The sequence below is a fragment of the Xyrauchen texanus genome, chromosome 50, assembly GCF_025860055.1.
Source record: "Xyrauchen texanus isolate HMW12.3.18 chromosome 50, RBS_HiC_50CHRs, whole genome shotgun sequence".
NCBI lineage: Eukaryota > Metazoa > Chordata > Actinopteri > Cypriniformes > Catostomidae > Xyrauchen > Xyrauchen texanus.
In genome coordinates this window covers 230,251-253,248 of record NC_068325.1, presented here as the reverse complement: position 1 = coordinate 253,248, position 22,998 = coordinate 230,251, and the positions used below count along the sequence as shown (strand labels likewise).

General features: G+C 38.7%; 1 protein-coding gene across 2 annotated transcripts in view; it reads right to left on the bottom strand.

The window, feature by feature from the left end:
• Window positions 1-757: 757 nt before the first annotated feature.
• psmd1 (proteasome 26S subunit, non-ATPase 1) overlaps window positions 758-22,998 on the bottom strand; it is a 112,091-nt gene continuing 89,850 nt past the window's right edge. For both annotated transcript variants that reach the window (XM_052123642.1, XM_052123643.1), the window contains exons 19-25: window positions 20,594-20,696; window positions 11,171-11,340; window positions 10,533-10,625; window positions 9,872-9,958; window positions 9,284-9,487; window positions 4,708-4,869; window positions 758-941 (exon numbers count right to left, since the gene is read on the bottom strand). In XM_052123642.1, coding sequence (XP_051979602.1) covers window positions 4,723-4,869; window positions 9,284-9,487; window positions 9,872-9,958; window positions 10,533-10,625; window positions 11,171-11,340; window positions 20,594-20,696 — 804 coding nt within the window. In that variant the 3' untranslated portion in view covers window positions 758-941; window positions 4,708-4,722. The remainder of the gene's footprint in view (window positions 942-4,707; window positions 4,870-9,283; window positions 9,488-9,871; window positions 9,959-10,532; window positions 10,626-11,170; window positions 11,341-20,593; window positions 20,697-22,998) is intronic.

The following is a 22,998-nucleotide window of genomic DNA, read 5'->3' as shown; positions in this document are numbered from 1 at the left end:
ACATATATTCAATTTGTGATATATATTCGGTTAATTCATGAACATTCAAATAGGAGCGCTAGCACTAAGGGCTATTAAGCTTAGATTTTTTCGTGCAAGCATGCACTAAGTCTAGGCACAAGTAGGTTTGGTGAAACTGTGCACGCAATGTGCACTGATGGGCTGGGTCAAGTGAAATTTAATTTGGAGGTTCTTTGAGGTAGTGTATAGGCTGTATGCTATGAATTAAGAATAATAGAAATAAGGACTTGCATTATTTTGTGCATGAACTGAATGTCAGGCATATTTCGATGACAGTTACACTTCTTTTATATGCATGGAAAATGTGTTTTTTGTGAGGATTTGGACGTAGGCCTCATTAAATTATAGAGAACATAAGTATTGTTATTCATACGGATCTATTGCCACAAATTATGGCTTAATTATCAGTTGAGCACACATGTATATAAACATTAGCTGACAATAATGTAGGAGTAGTGGTGGCGTAGTGTCTAAAGCACAGGGCTGTTAATCAGAAGGTCACAGGTTCTAACCCCACGGCCACCACCATTGTGTCCTTGAGCAAGGCACTTAACTCCAGGTTGCTCCGGGGGGATTGTCCCTGTAATAAGTGCACTGTAAGTCGCTTTGGATAAAAGCGTCTGCCAAATGCATAAATGTAAATGTAAATAATGCAAAGGTTTAATTATATAGACACAAGCACGCATGCATGCACACAAAAACTTCGGTGTTAGCCACCATAATACACCATAATAAAAGATGATATCCCAATCTTATGTGGAACATTTACATTTTATTGTAATGATTGAAATTAATCATGTAAAACATTCCCCAAGTGACCGTGATTGGCCAGGTGGACAAAACATATAAAAGGAAAAAAATGGTGGAGGAGTGGAAATGGAGCAGTGCGTGCTGGAAACTCGCTGAATTCACAACACCACCTGCAAAAGAGACACAATCAGTTCAGAAATTACACTCATATTCAAAACAATCACTGAAATACAGTGCATGTAATTTTACATTGTGTGAGAGAATGTGTGTTTGGTAGTGTGCTGAAAATGTCACAAACCAATTTCAATAAAATGTTTTCATTATAATGAAAGTATCATAATTTTTTTTTTTTTATTTCAAATAAAAACAAATGTTTTCACCCTGCGGTAATGAGAACATTATAAAAAAAAATTGCATTGTGTTAATGAGAATCTTATAATGATCATCTTTTTTTCCACATTGCAATAATAAGAATATCATAATCTTTGTTTGTGTTGTAGTAATGAGAATAATAGAATGACAATCTTTTTCACAATGCTGTAATATGATAACCACCATCTTTTTTCAGGAAGGGGCAATACAACATTTTGGACTGGGAAATTTAACGTTAATACCTGCGATTACTAGTTGAATGTTAAATGCGTGAAAAACAATTTACGCAATTAATGCAGTATCCTATTTTCACTTCCTGAAACTTTGCTTATTCATTATGCACAACGCATGTCATGGGCATAATAAACACAGGAGCAGATTTAATGTACTTGGAGAGCGATGAGCCATGTGTAAGAGAAGCAAGCTGCATAATCTCTTCGCATCGCTCAAAAACTCCCACTCACTGTCATCTCTACCAGTGTCAAAAGCGACTATGCATGTGTGAGACCCAGCGCATGCTCAATAATGACTGAATGGCAACCAGAGAAAATCATAGTTTTGAGATATTAAACTTCAGAAAATGAAACTTCAGCATTCAATTTTAGGGGTGCACTCAGCCACCGATCTAAATCAGCCGATTTTTGGCTGTGATCGTCGATCAGCCGATCGTGCCTAGAATCAGGGCTGATCTTTTTTGCAGCACGCAAGGAAAAAAAGTGTTTTCTCAGCCCTTGATGTATGACAGTGTGGCCTCTAGAGAGTGAATTGTTGGCAATTCCAAGTATTCACGAATTTTAACTTTCAGAAATGCTGTTATTCAGATGAATATGCAGGTTCGTTTTAAAAAACGTGTAAGATAAACAGTACGTTTTTAGTCATTACGGTAATAATTCTGATTCGCTGCACTGTGAACATGGAGAGGATAAAGAAACTGCAAACAGGTATAAAAACAAATTAAACAACTAAATCAGAGTACACGTGATGTAACGTGATCAGACGTTGTGTTGAGCGTTCATGAGCTCAAATTTACAATTCGCGGTGTCAATCAAATATGCACGCTCTTCCAGAAGCTCTCAATATCTCAATTTAAATCAGATTAATGTTGCTCACATTACCACTAATTACAGCAATTACATTTTAACCTAACGGCACCACGTCTTCTTGCATTTGCTTAATAATTAATGATTTGTGTTATAGCAAAACAACAAAGACAGTAAACAAATCATAGATATTAATGATTTCTCACTGGAACAGTTTTAGAGCTTGTAATGGATATATTTTTCTTCTTTTTGAACACATCTCTGCTGTGTGATGCCCTCATGGTTTTTACTACTTACCAGTATGTCAAAATGACCTTTTGATATTGACAACAGAACTATTCATAATGGTTTCAAAACAAGTAAAGGTTAGCAATTCACAAATAAATGTAATTTTAATGTAATTTTGGAAACTTTATAAAAAGGTTCCTTTCAGTACCATTAGTCATCATGAACAATATATTTTTACTGCTTTTATTAACTGTAATGTTAGTTAATACAATTACAATTGTTCATTGTTAGTTCATGTTAGTTCATAATGCATTACTAATTTGAACTAATACAAGTATATGTTGTAACTAACATTAAGTTCATTAGTTCATGTTAACTACAGTAATGTTGTTAAATAATGTTAACAAATGGAACCTTTTTGTAAAGTGTTACCATAATTTAACTGTGTGGGGCATAAACAAATAACTGCATAATATAACTCACAAAAGTGTGGCAAAGGGCACTTTTAAATAATCAGTATCTGCATCGGCTGATCTTGGTGTTAAAAAAACACAAAAAAACAACTGAATCGGCCTCAAATTTCCTGATCGGTGCACCACTAATCAATTTGTTTCATATCTGTATGTTTAGTGTCTTAAAAAGCATTCCCAATGTACACTTGTCTTCCCAATAAAGCTGATATGAATTGAATCTTTCCATTTGATCATATTATTAAAAAAGTCCACTGAAACATGGCAGATGTTGCCCAACTTTTAATTACAGCACGCCCACTGATTTTATGAAACGTAAACATATACTTGTAACAAAGATGTTTACCTGAACAAATGTGTCTAACTGATAATTAGCTACTAATTAGCATTTAACATGTACATATTTCAATAATTAAAATAAATGATGACAAACTAATTTCTTTGAGACAAATATATGTATGATTAGATTTTAATATTTGTTCATATTTGTAATATTTGTTAATATTTGTTTTAACCATGTGCTATGATTAATCACAATTAGTCACAGAAAACTGTGTGATTAACTGGTTAAACATTTTCATTTGACGCAGAGTTTTGTGCAGAGAGTACTCTGGTATTTCAGATGGTGAGGCAATTTGATCAAAAATCAGTCGGAGGGCCAGACCAAGATGATTGGCGGGCCGCCTGTTGACTAACCATGGTCTACAGTGTGAGCAATTCATGTGATTTTTACTTCAATTTAACTTAACATTTGTTACAACACGATGTGCAAAAATATATTTAAAATACATATTAATATACATTAGGTCTCAAAATATTACTGATAAAGCATAAAGACTGGAAGTGCAAAGCTATTCCGATTTCATATAATAACAGTGGCATCATATTAAATTACAGTGTCAAATTTGTTGATAACAGTGTTGGGTAAATTACAAAAAAATTACTTAACTGAGAAAATAACCAAATGACTAAGTTAATTTCTAAAACACTTTAAAGGAATGTTAGTTATTCGGCTCAACAAATGACACACACAGAAATACAAACAGATGTACTAATGAACATTTAATTCATATTTTAAAATGTATCGAACATCAATCATTTTATTTTAGAACATATTTATTTTATTTTCACATTATATGTGAAACTCGAGTAATTATCTTAAAAATAATTACTTTTCTTGAAAGTCAGCAATATGTTTTTACATATTTTACCTTTTTACATAAGTAATTGGATTATAGTAACTAATTATTTGTAATCAATTACACAAACACTGGTTGACAAATGATAAACATAACAGATTAGGGAGTTTTACACAAGTGTCAGTTTACAATAAACAATAAAATAAATCAGAACTGAGCTCTTTGACATATGATGAGAATATCTGTCTTAATCATTTACGACTAATAATAATATCCAAAAAGGATACAGATATCAAGTCTACACCTCTGACTGGCTAGTTTTATCCCCGAGTTTAATCTAGTAATATGTTACATTTCAAAATTCAATAAAAAAATTAAGAAATTATGATTTTGATGCCTTTTGTAGGGTTCATATGAGTGTTTTTGAGGTTCTTAACAGCTATGTGAAGCAGACAAGCATCTTGTGTTGCTTACTTTCCAAAGGAAGTGATGAGTTTGAACTCTGGGTTCTTTTTGGCCTGTATTCTCTGCACAAAGTCTTAAAATTCACAACTGCTATACCATCTAAGGCCAAACATATCTCTATTGCTGGGAATAATGGTCATAAAACTCAAAGATACAAAAGTAGTGCGAGCGCTTCAGTGGATCAGTATTGGTCAGTGTTGGGTTCATAAGGAGTTGGTTTACCTGCATGGTGGAGTGTCACTCATCGATGTACTCAAATGGCTCTGGGGCCTCGGGCTCCTGCTCTTCCTCCTCTATCTTGGGGCCGTGAGCAGACACAGGCTCCACAAGCTCCTCGTCTTCCTCACTGGTGTCTTTCATGATTATAATGCCTCCGGTTTGTAACTGAAGATGACAAATGTGGATACATGGTGTTAATACACTCACCTAAAGGATTATTAGGAACACCATACTAATACTGTGTTTGACCCCCTTTCGCCTTCAGAACTGCCTTAATTCTACGAGGCATTGAATTAAGCACAAGGTGCTGAAAGCATTCTTTAGAAATGTTGGCCCATATTGATAGGATAGCATCTTGCAGTTGATGGAGATTTGTGGGATGCACATCCAGGGCACGAAGCTCCCGTTCCACCACATCCCAAAGATGCTCTATTGGGTTGAGATCTGGTGACTGTGGGGGCCATTTTAGTACAGTGAACTCATTGTCATGTTCAAGAAACCAATTTGAAATGATTCGAGCTTTGTGACATGGTGCATTATCCTGCTGGAAGTAGCCATCAGAGGATGGGTACATGGTGGCCATAAAGGGATGGACATGGTCAGAAACAATGCTCAGGTAGGCCGTGGCATTTAAACAATGCCCAATTGGCACTAAGGGGCCTAAAGTGTGCCAAGAAAACATCCCCCACACCATTACACCACCACCACCAGCCTGCAAAGTGGTAACAAGGCATGATGGATCCATGTTCTCATTCCATTTACTCCAAATTCTGACTACCATCTGAATGTCTCAACAGAAATTGAGACTCATCAGACCAGGCAACATTTTTCCAGTCTTCAACTGTCCAATTTTGGTGAGCTCTTGCAAATTGTAGCCTCTTTTTCCTATTTGTAGTGGAGATGAGTGGGTCTTCTGCTGTTGTAGCCCATCCGCCTCAAGGTTGTGCGTGTTGTGGCTTCACAAATGCTTTGCGTACCTCGGTTGTAACGAGTGGTTATTTCAGGCAAAGTTGCTCTTCTATCAGCTTGAATCAGTCGGCCCATTCTCCTCTGAACTCTAGCATCAACAAGGCATTTTCGCCCACAGGACTGCTGCATACTGAATGTTTTTCCCTTTTCACACCATTCTTTGTAAACCCTAGAAATGGTTGTGCGTGAAAATCCCAGTAACTGAGCAGATTGTGAAATACTCAGACCGGCCCGTCTGGCACAAACAACCATGCCACGCTCAAAATTGCTTAAATCACCTTTCTTTCCCATTCTGACATTCAGTTTGGCGTTCAGGAGATTGTCTTGACCAGGACCACACCCCTAAATGCATTGAAGCAACTGCCATGTGATTGGTTGATTAGATAATTGCATTAATGAGAAATTGAACAGGTGTTCCTAATAATCCTTTAGGTGAGTGTATATTGGTGATAATATACAATCAAATAGGTGTGAAACGTGCATCATGTGTCTAAAAGAAGGCATTACTACTGAAACATCAGCAAAACTATCCATTTTATAACTATAATTATAAACTTGTATGCAAATTTCTACTCAAAAATTGACATTATGTATTTTTATTAAGTCGACATGGATGATTGCCTGGTGCACATTAATGCAAATCTCAAGGATATGGTGCTTTGGGTGGTTACCAGGGCATTGCTTTGCAGTTGCAAGGGTGTTCTCGGTGGTTGTCAGGGTGTTGCTATGCAGTTACTGAGGTGTTCTGAGTGGTCGCTCACCAATCCTAGTCAAAAGAGCTCACCCCCACGTCTCAATGATATTCCCTCCTTTAGATATGGCTTAGAATCAGTGTAAGTCTATGGGATTTGTTTCACTCATCTGCCAGGAGAAAATCCTGAACCTAATCACTTAAGGCCAGTTATACTTCCGGAGAAGTAGTTCTTCGTTCAGGGGTAATAAGAAGTTCTAAACAGCTGAGCAATAGGGTTATACTGTTTGCGAACACTCAGACAGTCACTCCACTGTGGGAGGCGTAGAGAGAAGCATTTAAATATGAGGACACTACATATAAAACCTTTAAAATTTGTTTTTAGCAGTTTTAACCACTCAATGATGATTTAAATTAAAATGCAGCTCTGGAAAAGATACCACTCAAAATATTTGTAAAATCAGCATCTCTACATGTATCGCAGCCATTCCATTCCAGTGTCTGTTGAATTTCAACACATGCACACCTCATTCTACTTAATGAGGTACTGATTAGGTGATCAGCTGAACCAAATCTTATTTAACAAGGAAAAGTATAAAAACCACTGCTGTGGTTATCACTATCCTCTTGCAATAGGACCAGCCGGATGACATAATCAGTAATACTAGTACCTCAAAAGAAACTGGAATCAAAAATATCTATTGACCATGCCAAAAGAGTTGAAAAGAAAAGTTTAATTCTGGCTTTACTGGCAGAGGGACACGGTGAGTGTCAGATTGCTTCAGTCCTACACATTTTCAAAGATGGCAGTTCATAAGAACAAGGTCAAGCAGCAGACATTAGGGACAACAAAGCTACAGACCGGCAGAGGGCGAAAATGAATTCAATGTCCGGGATGACCGCCAACTCATTCGAATATCACTCAACAACCATAGGATGACACCCATTGACCTACAAAAATAATAGCAAACGGCAGGTAGGGTGAATTGAACGGTGAGGAAGGTTCGAAACAGGCTCTTAAAGGCAGGACTGAAGTCATGCAAAGCTAGAAAAAAGTCCTTCATCAATGAGAAGCAAAGAAGAGCCTGGCTGAGGTTTGCAAAAAAGCAAAAAAACAAAAAAACAAGGATTGGACCGTAAGGACTGGAGTAAGGTTATCTTCACTGATGACTAAAATTTTCAGCTTTACCCAACACCTGGTCATCTCATGGTTAGACGGAGGCCTGGAGAGGCCTTCAAGCCAGTGTCTCGCACCCACTGTGAAATTTGGTAGAGGATCGGTGATGATCTGGGGGTGCTTCAGCAAGGCTAGAATCGGGCAGATTCGTCTTTGTGAAAGACGCATGAATCAAGCCATGAAAAAGGTTATCCTGGAAGACTGAAAACTTGCTTCCTTCTGCTCTGACAATGTTCCCCAACTCTGAGGATTGGTTTTTTCAGCAGGACAATGCTCCATGCCACACAGCCAGGTCAATCAACGTGTGGATGGAGGACCACTGAATCAAGACTCTGTCATGGCCAGCCCAATCTCCAGACTTAAACCCCATTGAAAACCTCTGGAATGTGATCAAAAGGAAGATGGATGGTCACAAGCCATCAAACAAAGCTGAGCTGCTTGAATTTTTGCACCAGGAGTGGCATAAAGTCACCCAACAACAATGTGAAAGACTGGTAGAGGAGCTTGACAAGACGCATGAAAGCGGTGATTGAAAATCAGGGTTATTCCACCAAATATTTTTCCTCGCCGATAGATCGGCATCAAAAGCCCGGAATCATAAGCAAGTCAGAGCTCACTCCCGTGAGTGACGATCGCAATTTATGAATTATCAAAGATGTGATTTGAGAGAAGTGCCGACACGTTGACTATGTCAGCGAGATATCTATAATATTATATATCTGGACCTGTCTACGATTCCAAATCACGCAATTTAAAATATGTTTTGACTGAATAAAACTGCAGCCAATGAGAGAGCAAGAAATGGGGCATGGGAAGTTTTAGTAGGAGGAGTACTGATGTACCTGCAACAGAACATCAACTAGCATGGCTGCGGTATCAAGAAAGTCTCATTGGACCGAAGAAATGGAGGAAAAATTTGTGGAACATTGGCAGGATCACCAGTGCCTATTTGATGTTTCATCTGAACTGTACCACAACCGGTGGAGAAAGAGAAGAGTTGGAGAGAAATTGCTAATTCTTTTGGACAGTCAGGTTAGGAAATGGGTAGATTTAGAGTAGGAGGTACTTATTCATATTGTAACCAATAAAATATATGATGCCTTTAGGCGATTAAAAACATACACATCATATTCTGAAATGCATAACATGTGATCATGCATTTGTTTTCGTACCTCGTATCACTTCTTGCATGTACTCTGTTGTGAAACGTAATTTGGAGTCCAGGCAGAGTCGTCAGGGGATTCGTCAATAGTGAAATGTTTTGTAATGTGTTCACCCCTATCACAGATTCTTCGAGTAATTTGAAAACACTACGACTTTCTTGACAAGACAGACAGATGTGTAATATGAATGGGTTAATGTTTAACTAATGTTTTAAGCACAAGTTAAAACATTAGTATTGTGATGTTTAAAAATGAAAATGAACTTGTTTCCAATATAAACAAGTTCACAAGTGAACAATATAAACAAAGTAGTAGGTGGAGCTTCGGGTCACACCTATCAATGACGTGGACCAATGGCAGTAATGTGTTTAGCAGCCAGTTAAAAGTTTTCTTTAAATTTTGTACAGGCGAACTGTTAAGATCCACAGAAACGAATGCAAATCGTCATCTTTTTGGCTAGATTTTGTTCTAAATTACATCACTGTACATCTGCTCAGTTTTCAATTTCTTATCAAGTATATCTGGGCCTGTAGAAAATTACCTATTACTCGACTGTAAAGTAAATGAGGTCAGACTCACAGGTTTGAATGGCTGGTATCTGCAGTTGTCAGGCATGAAGAGAACTTTGAGCTGAGCAGACATGACGCGTGCTGGGTTCTCCATCATCAGAAAGTTTGGCTCTGGTTCCTTTTTCTTTTCTTTTTCCTTTTCCTTCTCCTTTTCCTTCTCCTTTTCCTTCTCCTCCTCATCTTTCTTCTCCTTCTCAGCCTCCGCCTGTGTCTCCTGCAAAAAAAAAAAAAAAAAGTTAAATAACACTGAATACACACATCTCTATTATTATGTTATATTTCTTGAAATGCCCTTGTATCCATCAGCATAAGGCAAAGCATCACTCACACAGCAAGTTTAAATGGTTCTGACAGAAAGTCTGCTACTGCAGGGTACTGGCCATCTGCAAGCTATTGCCAAATCAAAACCCATTTAATTGGCCATAAATCAAAGACAGGCCCAGATCTGATAGTCTTTACTGGTTTGCGAGACTTTGGTACAAATGAGAGCTTCTGAAATGCAGGGAGGCACAAACACTGGATTTGTGTGGTTTCTGAAAGGGTTTTGCATCGGTACAAAGCTAGATCTGGATCTGCTCTAGGACAATAAACAACATACCACTTCCATCTTCTCCTCCTCCTTCTCTTTCTTCTCCTTCTCCTTCTTCTTGGCTTTGGCCGTGATAGACAGAACGGCAGTGGAAACCTGACAAAAGATCAGCGGGTCAAAACTAACCATTGAGACGATTTCTAAACTCAAGAACAAGATTTGGTAGCCAATCGGCCAGAGATTTGTCAAGCCACAGGTGTTTTTGTAATTTTTCAGTAAAAATATACAAATATCCATAAAACAAGATTATTTACTTAAGCAAATCAGGGTTTAAAAAAAAAAAATGAAAAACGTATTATTAATAATTAAAAATTCAAATTCAAAGTTATTTCCAAAGTTTTCCACGATCATGGGAACTACCCGATTCCGGTACCTGTATTGACTTAAATGCAGCCTTTTGCAATTCACAACATGATTATAATCCCTTAAACTCTGTTGCATTTTGGGCTGCCGCCCGCAATTTTTCACACTCAAATTTAAAAGCTCACCATTCACACATACTGTGGACTAATTGCAAAACATTGGTCTAATTTTTTCATTCCACTAAATGGCAGCAAGCACTAAAAAAAATATTTGTTCTCTCTCAAATTCCTTCAGAATATAAGATCTAAAATATAGGTGGCGCTCTAACAAATTTTAGCCCTCATAGATGTGCTCGGTTAAAACAAACCTTCTCTTTTTCTTTCTCCTTTGGCACTTCCAAGGGTGGAGGGTAGGCAAATGTGGAGGGTTTGCAGTTGGATCGATACTGCACCTTCGGCATCTATTCAGGGCACAGAAACAAAACCAAAAAAAGCTTTGAAAAGAGGTGAAAAATGCCTGTATTTTTTTGTTTTTATTTAGTTTAAAAGGACTGGCTTGGACATAAATGTCTGGAATAACAATTAAAATAAAAACAAACATCCCCTCAAATAAGAGAGCGTTTACAAATTTGTGCTGTGGGGACCCACCGATATCAATTCAAAAACATAAGACTCCGTTCCAAACCTACTGATCTGCCTACCTAGACAGCATTTCAAGGCATCACAGGCACACTCAACTTCCCCTAAATGATAAACACTACACCACTGCACTGTCTGCTGCTGCTAACTTTCCTTGCATGGTTTAATGTTTTGAATCCTTAATGGGCACACATGAATTAGAAATGCAGCCTTGTTTTTTAGGGAGTTAAAAATACTATATGCCAAATGCATTTACCTTTAGAATGTCCAAAGTCAACCGGTCACAGTGGTAACCCTGTATCAATGTGTACATCTCTGGTCCATCGCAAAACAACTGTGCAAACTTTATGCATGGGTATCTGCTTACCTTTAAGTCCTTGTTGAGGCCAATGATGGCCGTGGGTGTGAAGGCCAGGGACAGGAAGTGAGAGAGTGGGAACCAGAACCAGAACTGGGTGAAGACCAGCAGACCCACCACAGATGGCATGTGGGTGTGGCCTGTACGTGACTGCAGGGAGATTGTTACGTTACGACCACCTGAAAAGTGTCAAAGACAGATATTTAGTCCTCAGGACACCTATGCATACTGTGCACAAAAATAGCAAAAGCTTTCAGAAAAATCCAAAGCTATAATAATTGGCTGGCTTGAAGTACAGTCATTTCTGGGAGTCAGGGTTCACAGGTTTATATCAGTCCACCTTGTTTTCCCAAGCTGCTTAAATGAGCACTTCTGAGAAAGATGACCTAGTCGTTGATTTGATGAAGTCTGTGAAGTTCGAGGCATTGAATCTTTGAAAGACATTCAGTGTTTTTTTCTAAAACACTTGGTAGCACGAGCGCAAAGTAAAAATCTTTTTTTTTTTTTTTGCAATTAACATTTTCATTGATTCCAAGAAAATAACACAGAGAAAAACACAACAAACACACACCGAATCAACATTTAACTTTTAATCCTCACTATTATCCTTCCCCAAACACCAACCCCTCCCAACCCCAAAGAACACCCCTGTGGTCACATAAAATAATACACACAAAAAATTAAAGTAAAAAAGAATGGATAAAAATAAAATAAAATATATAATGAACATACATAATTAAACTAAACCGCGCTCTCTCCTCATCCCTTCCCCGAGAGTCCCCCAAATTTGCCAAATACCTACCCCACTTCCTGAAGAACAAGTCCTTCTAAAAACTTCTAAAAGTTTTTTAGAATCCTAGTCCACACTCCTTCCTCCAATACAAAGTTCAAATATTTCTTCCATAATCTCTTAATAGAAGTTAAAGCTCCATCCTCCAGACTCTGAATTAGCAGGGAGTAATACACTGATGCCTTATGACCTTTTCCAAAAGCAGTAATCACCTCTCCCAAAGTATCTGCTGCTTTAGGGGGGAGTGTGCTACTCCCAAAAACAGTACAGAGCATATGGTGTAGCTGTAAATACCTATAAAACAGAGATCTGGGAATCCCAAAATGATGACCCAAATTCTCAAAAGATTTCAACACTCCACTCTCATATACAGGTCGTCAAGTGCCCCCTCACAATCCACTGTGACCAACAGAAAAGAGACTTGTTGATATGTAAAAAGGGGTTCAGCCATATGCTTGAGGGAACATTTAAATAAATGTCTAAATTAAATACTCTGGCCTCTCTTGTCCAAATCACGTGCAAATGTGAAATAACGAGGTGTGACTTAACTTCTCCGGTTAGTTTGATAGAAAGGCTTTGCAATAGCTAAATAGGGGCAATAGGCAAAATTCCTGTTAAATAGAGAACCAGGGAGGGGCTCTTTCAAGTGGAAGCGACCAATGAGTCAAATGCCTCAGACCGAACACATTAATAAAACAAGTAGAATGACAAGTTTACCATTCCAAATGACAAGTTTACCATTCCAAATTAAGGACTTGCTATCAAATTGCTGGAAATAAGAGAAGGGGACATTTATATTGAGTGACTGTAGCAGGTAGTTGAATTTTGGAATACAGTTCATTTTAATAACATTAACCTTCCCATCATCGATAAATAAAATGAAGCCCACCCGTCTACACCACTCTGAAGTCTTTTTATTAAAAGGTCAAAAATAACAAACTAAATCAGATAAATTTGCTGGGAATAAAATACCCAAATACTTAATGCACTGTTTGGGCCACTGGAAGGTGCCCAGCTGGAGGGCCGTTACTGGACAGTATGTTGTCAGAGACAAAGTTCGGATTTAGACCAAGTGAATTTGTATCCTTTGAATTATTAAATCCTTTTCCAAGTTCTGTGGAGGCAAGTCATAGATCTAGTAGGGTCAGAGACGAATAATAAAATATCATCTGCATAAAGCAAAAGTGCCACACCTCCCGCAATCACCCCTGGAAAATCATCCTCCTTTCTTATAGCGGCTGCTAATGGTTCCAGGGCAAGACAGAACAATAATGGGGAAAGAGGGCAACCCTGCCAGGCGAGCGAGCAAGCGCATGATCACCTGTTGCCACTCCCCAGCAGAAATGCTGTCAGTTTCTGAAGATCAGCTTTCTCAGTGGAAAAAATAGTCATCCACATGGGGGTATTTCACATTAACTGGTGCCAAGAGTCATTCACTTTAGAAACCCCAATGTCCTTCACCATTTTAAACATTATGTCCTCTCTAATGTGCAACGTCCGGTAAGAGGTAAGTGCCTTGAGTTTGTGTAATTAATCAGTCTGGTGTGTCTCTGTTGTGATGAGCCGTAATGCTGAAGTTGTTCGTTTAAAGCTATTTCCTTGCTTTAATAGTGTAGTAGTAATACAAGTGATCACATAGTGCTGTTTTATGTAAACACTGACTGACGCTGACTTAATGTCACCTAACTGGCTCATTTTACTCACAAAAATTATCTTCACCCCAGCCTGAGGTCCAGAGCGCTCTGGAGCAGGTTTTCATCAAGGATGTCTCTGTACATTGCTTCATTCATCTTTCCCTCGATCCTGACTAGTCTCCCAGTTCCTGCCACTGAAAAACATCCCCACAGCATGATGCTGCCACCATCATGCTTCACTGTAGGGATGGTATTGGCCAGGTGATGAGCGGTGCCTGGTTTCCTCCAGACATGACCCTTGCCATTCAGGCCAAAGAGATCAATCTTTTTTTAATCAGACCAGAAAATTTAATTTCTCATGGTCTGAGTGTCCTTCATGTGTCTTTTGGCAAACTCCAGGTGGGCTGTCGTGTGCCTTTTACTGAGGAGTGGCTTCCGTCTGGAAACTCTACCATACAGGCCTGATTGGTGGAGTGCTGCAGAGATGGTTGTTCTTCTGGAAGATTCTCCTCTCTCAACAGAGAAACACTGGAGCTCTGTCAGAGTGACCATCGGGTTCTTGGTCACCTCCCTGACTAAGGCCCTTCTCCCCCGATCGCTCAGTTGTGCCGGGCGGCCAGCTCTAGGAAGAGTCCTGGTGGTTCCAAACTTCTTCCAATTATGGATGGAGGCCACTGTGCTCATTGGGAACTTCAATGCAGCAGACATTTTTCTGTACCCTTCCTCAGATCTGTGCCTCGATACAATCCTGTCCAGGAGGTCTACAGACAATTCCTTGGACTTCATGGCTTGGTTTGTGCTCTGACATGCACTGTTAACTGTGGAACCTTATATAGACATCAATTGAATTTACGACAGGTGGACTCCAATCCAAAATTGTAGAAACATCAAGGATGATCAGCGGAAACAGGATGCACCTGAGCTCAATTTTGAGTGTCATGGCAAAGGCTGTGAATACTTATGTACATGTGATTGTGTTTTTTATTTGTAATAAATTTGCAAAGATTTCAAGCAAACTTCTTTCATGTTGTCATTATGGGGTATTGTTTGTAGAATTTTGAGGAAAATAATGAACTTAATCCATCTCGGAATAAGGCTGTACAAAACAAAATGTGGAAAAAGTGAAGCGTTGTGAATACTTTCTGGATGCACATCTATGTGTTTATCTAATCAGCCAATTGTGTGGCAGCAGTGCAGTGCATAAAATCATGCAGTTACGGTTCAGGAACTTCAGTTAATGTTACATCAACCAGCAAAATGGGGAAAACATGCAGCCACACTGTGTGTATTTGTTGCTGTGTTTTCAGTTTGACGTTCAAAGTTTGATTACATTTTTGTTGATTGTTACTCCAGTTCCCGCATTCTCCTTTCCCGAACGGTTACATTGGTGCCAAAACCCGGGAAAGGAGGAAGAGCACACGGTCCAGGAGAACTCGCCGTTGCCGTCCGCCAGGAGATGGAGGAACCGCTGCCATCCGCCAGGGGATATAAGAGCGACTGTTGCCCGCCACGGGGTGGAGGAGCGGCCGAGGTTATTGATGAGAGAGAGAAAGAGAGAGACACACACATGGCCGCTCTGTGTGTGCGTTTATGTTGCTGTGTTTTCAGTTTGATGTTCTGTTTGTTTTAAGTTTTGTTGTTGGTTACTCCAGTTCGTGCATCCTCCATTCCAGAACTGTTACAAATATGTTTTTAATTTTATTGCAAATATTAATATATTTACAAAAATAGAGGTAGTTTGAGAGTGTAGGGAGACAGACACAATTGCGTCATTCGTAGTGCGTCATGGGAGTGGGCGGTTGTTTCAGAACTTTTGCGCACTTTGTTGGCTGTGATTCTCTGAAGAGTAGTGTAGTTTCTCACCAGGAATTCCACTATTAAACAGTATTTTAAAAGAATATAGTTTAAATAATGCTGACTGATTACTTCAACATCAGAACATACAGTGCCATTGATTAACAACCACGAAGCTCACATTATGTCTTTTTTTGGTAAAGGTTTTAAATTATTGTTAAAAATAAATAAGTATATGAACAACAATTAATGGGGATTTAACTTCTGGAAACAGACCGTTGCGCTCTATTGGAATCAATCGAGTCAAATCTCTTGTGTGCTTCACGTGAGGAGCACTATTTGTATGTTGCTCATGTAGGCATCAGACAACATGGCTGCTCAATATGTTTAGAAACAAAGTATGGTTTTAGATTGTGTTTTAGTGAAGACAAAGGACTCAAAGCAGATGTTAATGGGTTGTAGGACATGGTGGTATGTGTTTGGCACAAGGGCCCCTGACAGCAGCCTCTAACTCCTACATAATGACAGCTGCAGCCCCGAACTGAATCAAGATCAGTAGATGGGGATGGAACACCATCCCCGGGCATCAATTAATTAAATTGTCATGGGTGAAAGCATTAACCATATGGGGTTAGTTGCTTTATTGACTGATATTAGGGAAGATGGAGGAAAGATCAACTTGAAGGTCGATGCACTCTTTCAATGATAATATGTACCAGGGGGATTGAGGGATGAAATTTGCTTGTTGTGGCATGAAGTCTTTCTATTTTCTATTCTATTAAGAGGCTATCTACATTCTGATCCACATTCTCGCCACGACCCTATCAGCATTTTATCACATAGCCTTAAATGTACAGTCTGAACATGCAAACAAGGCAGCTTTCTTATTAGGAATGCACCGATACCACTTTTTTGTCTTCCAATTCTGATATTTGAAATCTCAGTATCGGCCGATCCCGATCCGATACCAGTGTTGTTTGTTTGCGTAATCAGTTTAGAATATCTTTAAATTACTGTGTGGAACTCTTTAATATGTAAAGAAACACAAACCTCTAACTACACATTATTTCAATATAAATGTGAAGCTTATTAAGAAACAGTTTACTATTTCTAGTATACTGGATAATGTAGCAGCAAAATTAACAGTAATTCCAGTCTTTGGTAGAATTTTTTATTTGCAGAATTTTCTCAACTTGTATCTGGACTTTATAGGATCTCTTTTTTTTTGTTCAGTTTAGTTGTAAGATAACGGTCCACTTTTCATTCACACAGTTATTTTTTGGAACCCATTCAACTTAAATATAATTTGTAAAAAAATTATAATATATTATAATAGTAATATATCTCAATCGTGCACCTTGCAGAACCTTTAAACCCTCACACTATTATTTTGACATTCTGAACTCTCCAGGAAGTCCTGTAAGTTTGTCTGTTTGTAGGCAAGATCACAGTAGATTAATTCGCTTCTTATTCAAATTCTGTTAAAAATTCACCTCCGGTGCCATCCTAAATGCATATTATAAGAGAACCGAACTATTGAGCATCTACACCTGAGATGTTGTTCATGAGTACAACATGAATATTGCGCACCTGCGTGAAGGCTAAAAATAGCCTCGAATGTGTGTGTAAACAGAGCAGCGCCATTCACTGACGCGCTGGAGCTGCGCATGCATTTTATATATTTACTTAATAAACACAGCTTTTTGTGATTCACAGAGCTATCGCACTTCTTCGAGTGGCTTTGAATTAAATGCACGAGTCATATGAACTAATTTAATTGTGTTTTTATGGTTCTTTTGTCATTTTTTGAGCTTGACAGTAATGAACATGACTAACGCACAGTATAGGATTTGGATCGGGCTCATCGGACCGATACCTGATCTGCCTAAAAGCTTCAGCATCGAAGCAGATACCGATCCAGGTGTATCGGTGCATACCTATTTCTTATCACACTCACGTTTGCTCTAAAAAACCCAACCATACAGTTTGAGACCGTTTTGATTTAACCTAAAGGCATTATATTGTAAAAAATGTCAAATAGATTGCGAAACCTATCTATTAAACAGCTGACAGAAGAGGACTTAAGCTTTAATGAAAACATGACATGTCAGAAAAACAAAAAGTAAAAAGCCTATTTTTGGACCTTTAATATGTTTTGCATCATGAATTTTTCTCTTTTCATTTCTTTTGAGATTTTAACCAATTTATGAAACTGGATATTTGACTTTATTTAAAGAATTGTACTGTTTTATTATTTATGAAATATGAAATTGCCAGATAGTCCATTTAGAATTTTTTTTTTGATTATTCACTTATTACAACAAAAATAATTTTGTATTTTAAACATGTTGTCATTATGAGTAACTCTCACAAGTCTCATAAGTTCACATAACACAGTAACAGTTCTTCAATTAATTCAGTCATCTCCAACTGATTCATACAGTCAGGTCCATAAATATTGGGACATCGACACAATTCTAATCTTTTTGGCTCTATACACCACCACAATGGATTTGAAATGAAACGAACAAGATGTGCTTTAACTGCAGACTTCCAGCTTTAATTTGAGTATTTACATCCAAATCGGGTGAACGGTGTAGGAATTACAACAGTTTGTATATGTGCCTCCCACTTTTTAAGGGACCAAAAGTAATGGGACAATTGGCTGCTCAGCTGTTCCATGGCCAGGTGTGTGTTATTCCCTCATTATCCCATTTACAAGGAGCAGATAAAAGGTCCAGAGTTCATTTCAAGTGTGCTATTTGCATTTGGAATCTGTTGCTGTCAACTCTCAATATGAGATCCAAAGAGCTGTCACTATCAGTGAAGCAAGCCATCATTTGGCTGAAAAATCAAAACAAACCCATCAGAGAGATAGCAAAAACATTAGGTGTGGCCAAATCAACTGTTTGGAACATTCTTAAAAAGAAAGAACGCACCGGTGAGCTCAGCAACACCAAAAGACCCGGAAGACCACGGAAAACAATTGTGGTGGATGACCGAAGAATTCTTTCCCTGGTGAAGAAAACACACTTCACAACAGTTGGCCAGATCAAGAACACTCTCCAGGAGGTAGGTGTATGTGTGTTAAAGTCAACAATCAAGAGAAGACTACACCAGAGTGAATACAGAGGGTTCACCACAAGATGTAAAACATTGGTGAGCCTCAAAAACAGGAGGGCCAGATTAGAGTTTGCCAAACAACATCTAAAAAAGCCTTCACAGTTCTGGAACAACATCCAATGGACAGATGAGACAAAGATCAACTTGTACCAGAGTGATGGGAAGAGAAGAGTATGGAGAAGGAAAGGAACTGCTCATGATCCAAAGCATACCACCTCATCAGTGAAGCATGGTGGTGGTAGTGTCATGGTGTGGGCATGTATGGCTGCCAATGGAATTGGTTCTCTTGTATTTATTGATGATGTGACTGCTGACAAAAGCAGCAGGATGAATTCTGAAGTGTTTCGGGCAATATTATCTGCTCATATTCAGCCAAATGCTTCAGAACTCATTGGACGGCACTTCACAGTACAGATGGACAATGACCCGAAGCATACTGCAAAGAGTTTTTTAAGGGAAAGAAGTGGAATGTTATGCAATGGCCAAGTCAATCACCTGACCTAAATCCGATTGAGCATGCATTTCACTTGCTGAAGACAAAACTGAAGGGAAAATTCCCCAAGAACAAGCAGGAACTGAAGACAGTTGCAGTAGAGGCCTGGCAGAGCATCACCAGGGATGAAACCCAGCGTCTGGTGATGTCTATGCGTTCCAGACTTCAGGCTGTAATTGACTGCAAAGGATTTGCAACCAAGTATTAAAAAGTGAAAGTTTGATTTATGATTGTTAATCTGTCCCACTACTTTTGGTCCCTTAAAAAGTGGGAGGCACATATACAAACTGTTGTAATTCCTACACCGTTCACCTGATTTGGATGTAAATACCCTCAAATTAAAGCTGAAAGTCTGCAGTTAAGGCACATCTTGTTTGTTTAATTTCAAATCCATTGTGGTGGTGTATAGAGCCAAAAAGATTAGAATTGTGTCGATGTCCCAATATTTATGGACCTGACTGTAAGTCCTTTTGACTCACTAAAAAGAGCCAGCTCATAGATTTACTGCTAACTAGGGATGTCCTGATACCATTTTTAAAACAAAGTACTCGAAAAGTGATTATAAACGGCAAACTGCAATTAAATAAAATAAAATATAGTCTGTATGAAGTGAATTAGCGCTTCGCTCTGTGAATTAGTGCTCTGCTTGCAGTCATCTTCTACAGGCAGAGCTCATGAGTGTGAGCCAAAGAGCTCGTAAGAGCAGCCTGCGTCAGTACAACACCAGCAACACACATTCACAGGCCCTCACATTTGAAACACAAAGAAACCTCTGTATTTGTGCTTTAATAATCAAACTAGGAGATTATTTGAATGTGTGCGCTGAATGTATACGCAATGACATTCGTACGTCAGATGGTATTAGGGCATTTTTACAAGTACAAGTATCCGAGTGCGGTATCCCTACTGCTAACTGAGACTTTCGATAAGCAGGGGGACTAGCAAATGAGAGCTGTTCCATGTAAACACCTGCAACCGTACTGACTGAAGACCTACAGAGCCCCCTTGATCACAAAACTTTGAACATGTTACATTATTTTACCTGACACAAACTGATAGAAAGTATAAGCACCCGCCTGAGTTGTGTATAACACCACAAAATTCACCAGCCAAATGGAAAATGGACCTGCATTTGGTGCTTGGTGGGTGTTAATTTGGGACTGTTTATAGCAGTACAACAATTACTGTCTTGATGTATAAATAATTTAGGCTACAATTTAATTATTTTGTGTGTGTGTGTGTGTGTGTGTGTGTGTGTGTGTGTGTTACAGTAATTAAAATGTGACTTTTTTGTATTACCATAATAAAAAGAGAAAGCATACAAAATAAAACTTCTTAATTTCATTTTTGTGATGATATATTGTCTTGACATGATCTTGACAGGTTGTGAGAGATTTTTCTTACATTTTTTTTTAATGACTGACTTGACCTTACTTGAAACACCTAAAAGAAAATATAAAGTATATGCATATCTGCAATCTCACATGAACACATAGGAGGCACCGACTTGATGCAGCACATGGCAGTCATTAGCAGCTGCTAATGCATTTAAATGAGATATATTCCAGAAGCCTGAGTGATTGAGTTCTGGTACTGACCTGCATCCAGGATGCCCTGAGCCAGGATGGCTCCAAATTTGGCCATCACATCATCATGTTTGTCATTAATCACTTTTGAGTAAAGCTGTCTGAACTGGTTCACCTGTATCGAGAGAGAGAGAGGTGAGAAATTATATACTTAATTCCCCTAAGAAATGTACTTGGTCTTATTGTGCATGATTCATGAGTGCACATTATTCTAAAGAGCTATATGTCAGCCTTCGTAATCTTTGACCAAAATATAATGACCACCTCAGAAACAAATGTCATATGCCAGACAATAACGGCCAAATGATTTGAGGTATCATTCATGCCTGTAGCACATAGCTACTAACCAAATCAATAAATACATGGCCGTAAATATTGATTTGCGTGGAAATTATGGAATTTAAGAAAGAAATCGCTGAACAGCTGAAATCATCCTCTGGTTTGCATCTGAGTTCTGTTATTAATGAACATCTAACTGTTCACTATGAATCTCATTACAAGATTAATAAATAAATAAATAAAATGCACATAAAACATTGATTTGAAACAAATTATTTTATAAGCTTACTTGTAGAGATTGCAGAGTGCTACGTGAAGCAGGAGAGACGTCTCGCATAAGGGCGTAAAAAATATTGTATTGTATCGAATCGCACGATATGACGATCATGATTCACTACCATATGCATCGTACGATACATAAACACATTATTGTGCAATTAATACCAAGCAGGGCAATATTGAGAGCTGCGGAACAGTCTCCTCCATGAGGAAAAACAGAGCAACATATCTTCATACATAGATGAGAAGATTGACAACAAACGGCAAGTAAATTGTAGCATTTAGCTTGTCAAATTTTGTCAAACAACAGTGTAATGTTCTGGCACTACAGTACAACAAACATGTAGTTTTCTTTACGCCGACATCACTGTGCAAATCAGTGAATTTGCGATGCAGATACAAGCAGCAGCAAGTTGCAATTAACAACAAGCCTCTCCCAGACTACACGACACAAGAGCAAAAAGCTTGTAAAACAAAAACAAGCTTAATCAATTACATGACTTATTATTCTCTAATTTTGACATCGAAATGTAAACAGGTATGAGCACAACACTTGTGCACGTTATAAGCCAGTAATAATGGCAGTAAAGTTTACATGAAACGTATGTTGTAGAAAATTTATATTTTACTTTCTTTAAGACATTATGTCAGAAGTTGGGATCTCACAGCAGTTTCTTCTGGTCCTGAAGACAGCAGATTTGACGACTGATCATCCCAGCAGCACCAGGCTTCTGGTCTTACCTCGAAAATTGAGAGAGAAGAGCCAAACTGCTTTCAGGGCCAGGAGTGACTCGACTGAGATCAGAAAGAACCCGGTGGCAGTAAAAGCATCTCGGTAAGAGACAGTAAAATTATTTTATTTTGGGTGGTGTAATTTGATATGACTGTGAGTGAACTATAGTGGCTGGAACTATCTCTTTGGTACGGGCAGAGAAGGTTTTTCGAGGGGTGAATTGTAACCTGAGGAAGTCGGTCAATTTTATGCCGAAAAACTAGCTCAGTAAAAGGTGGACGGAAGAGCCACACAGAGCATATTTGCTACCCTTGCCGATTTGAGGTGACAAAATCGGATCTGTTGAAGACGTTTGACAGATTATTAGACGCACGTCGAAGGGAAAATCCAGGAGAGATAGATATCAGCCAATATGGGGTCATCTAACAGTAGGCCTAAACTAGATAATTTTTACACACCAGTTTTCGGTCAAATGAAAAAGAATTACAGACATAAATGCATGCTGGATATAGAAAAGTTGATCAAATATCATGATTTTCCTGAAGGAGGAACACTGAGCAAAATAAGACTGAATGTTGTAAAAAAGTCAGTAAACAAAAGCAATGAAAAGCAGCAGAGTTGCTGCGGTTGTTTCCGTCATGTGTGTAAAGAATGTGAGCAGACTATAGATTGTTGGATTGAGGAAGCCGACAGAAGAGAACGAAAGCAAATGATGAATGAATTAAGCAAAGGAATGAATGAGGATGTGTGTATAAAAAAAACGGCTCCACCAGAGCATCATGCTACTAATAAACTGTGTGTTTGTGTTTTCCAAAATGTAACCGAGATTGTCTCGGCGCCGCCGGCATATAAACATCACTACCCCGTGGCGGAGCTTAAAGCCCTGAAACTGGACCACGATCTCGACTGCTCTCCGATCCGAAGACCAGCACAAGTAGCAGCACGAGATGCACAAGCGCAAGAATTCCCACGAGCACCATCACCGCCAGTACAACAGGTGGCGGTAGAATCCTCAGCGCCCGCTGCCATAGGCAGCGAAGAAGAAAGGGAGGAGGACGAAGAACAGGAAGTTTTCGGGAACACGTCTGAAATGGTTACCAGCACAACTGATTCAGAAAGACAAGCA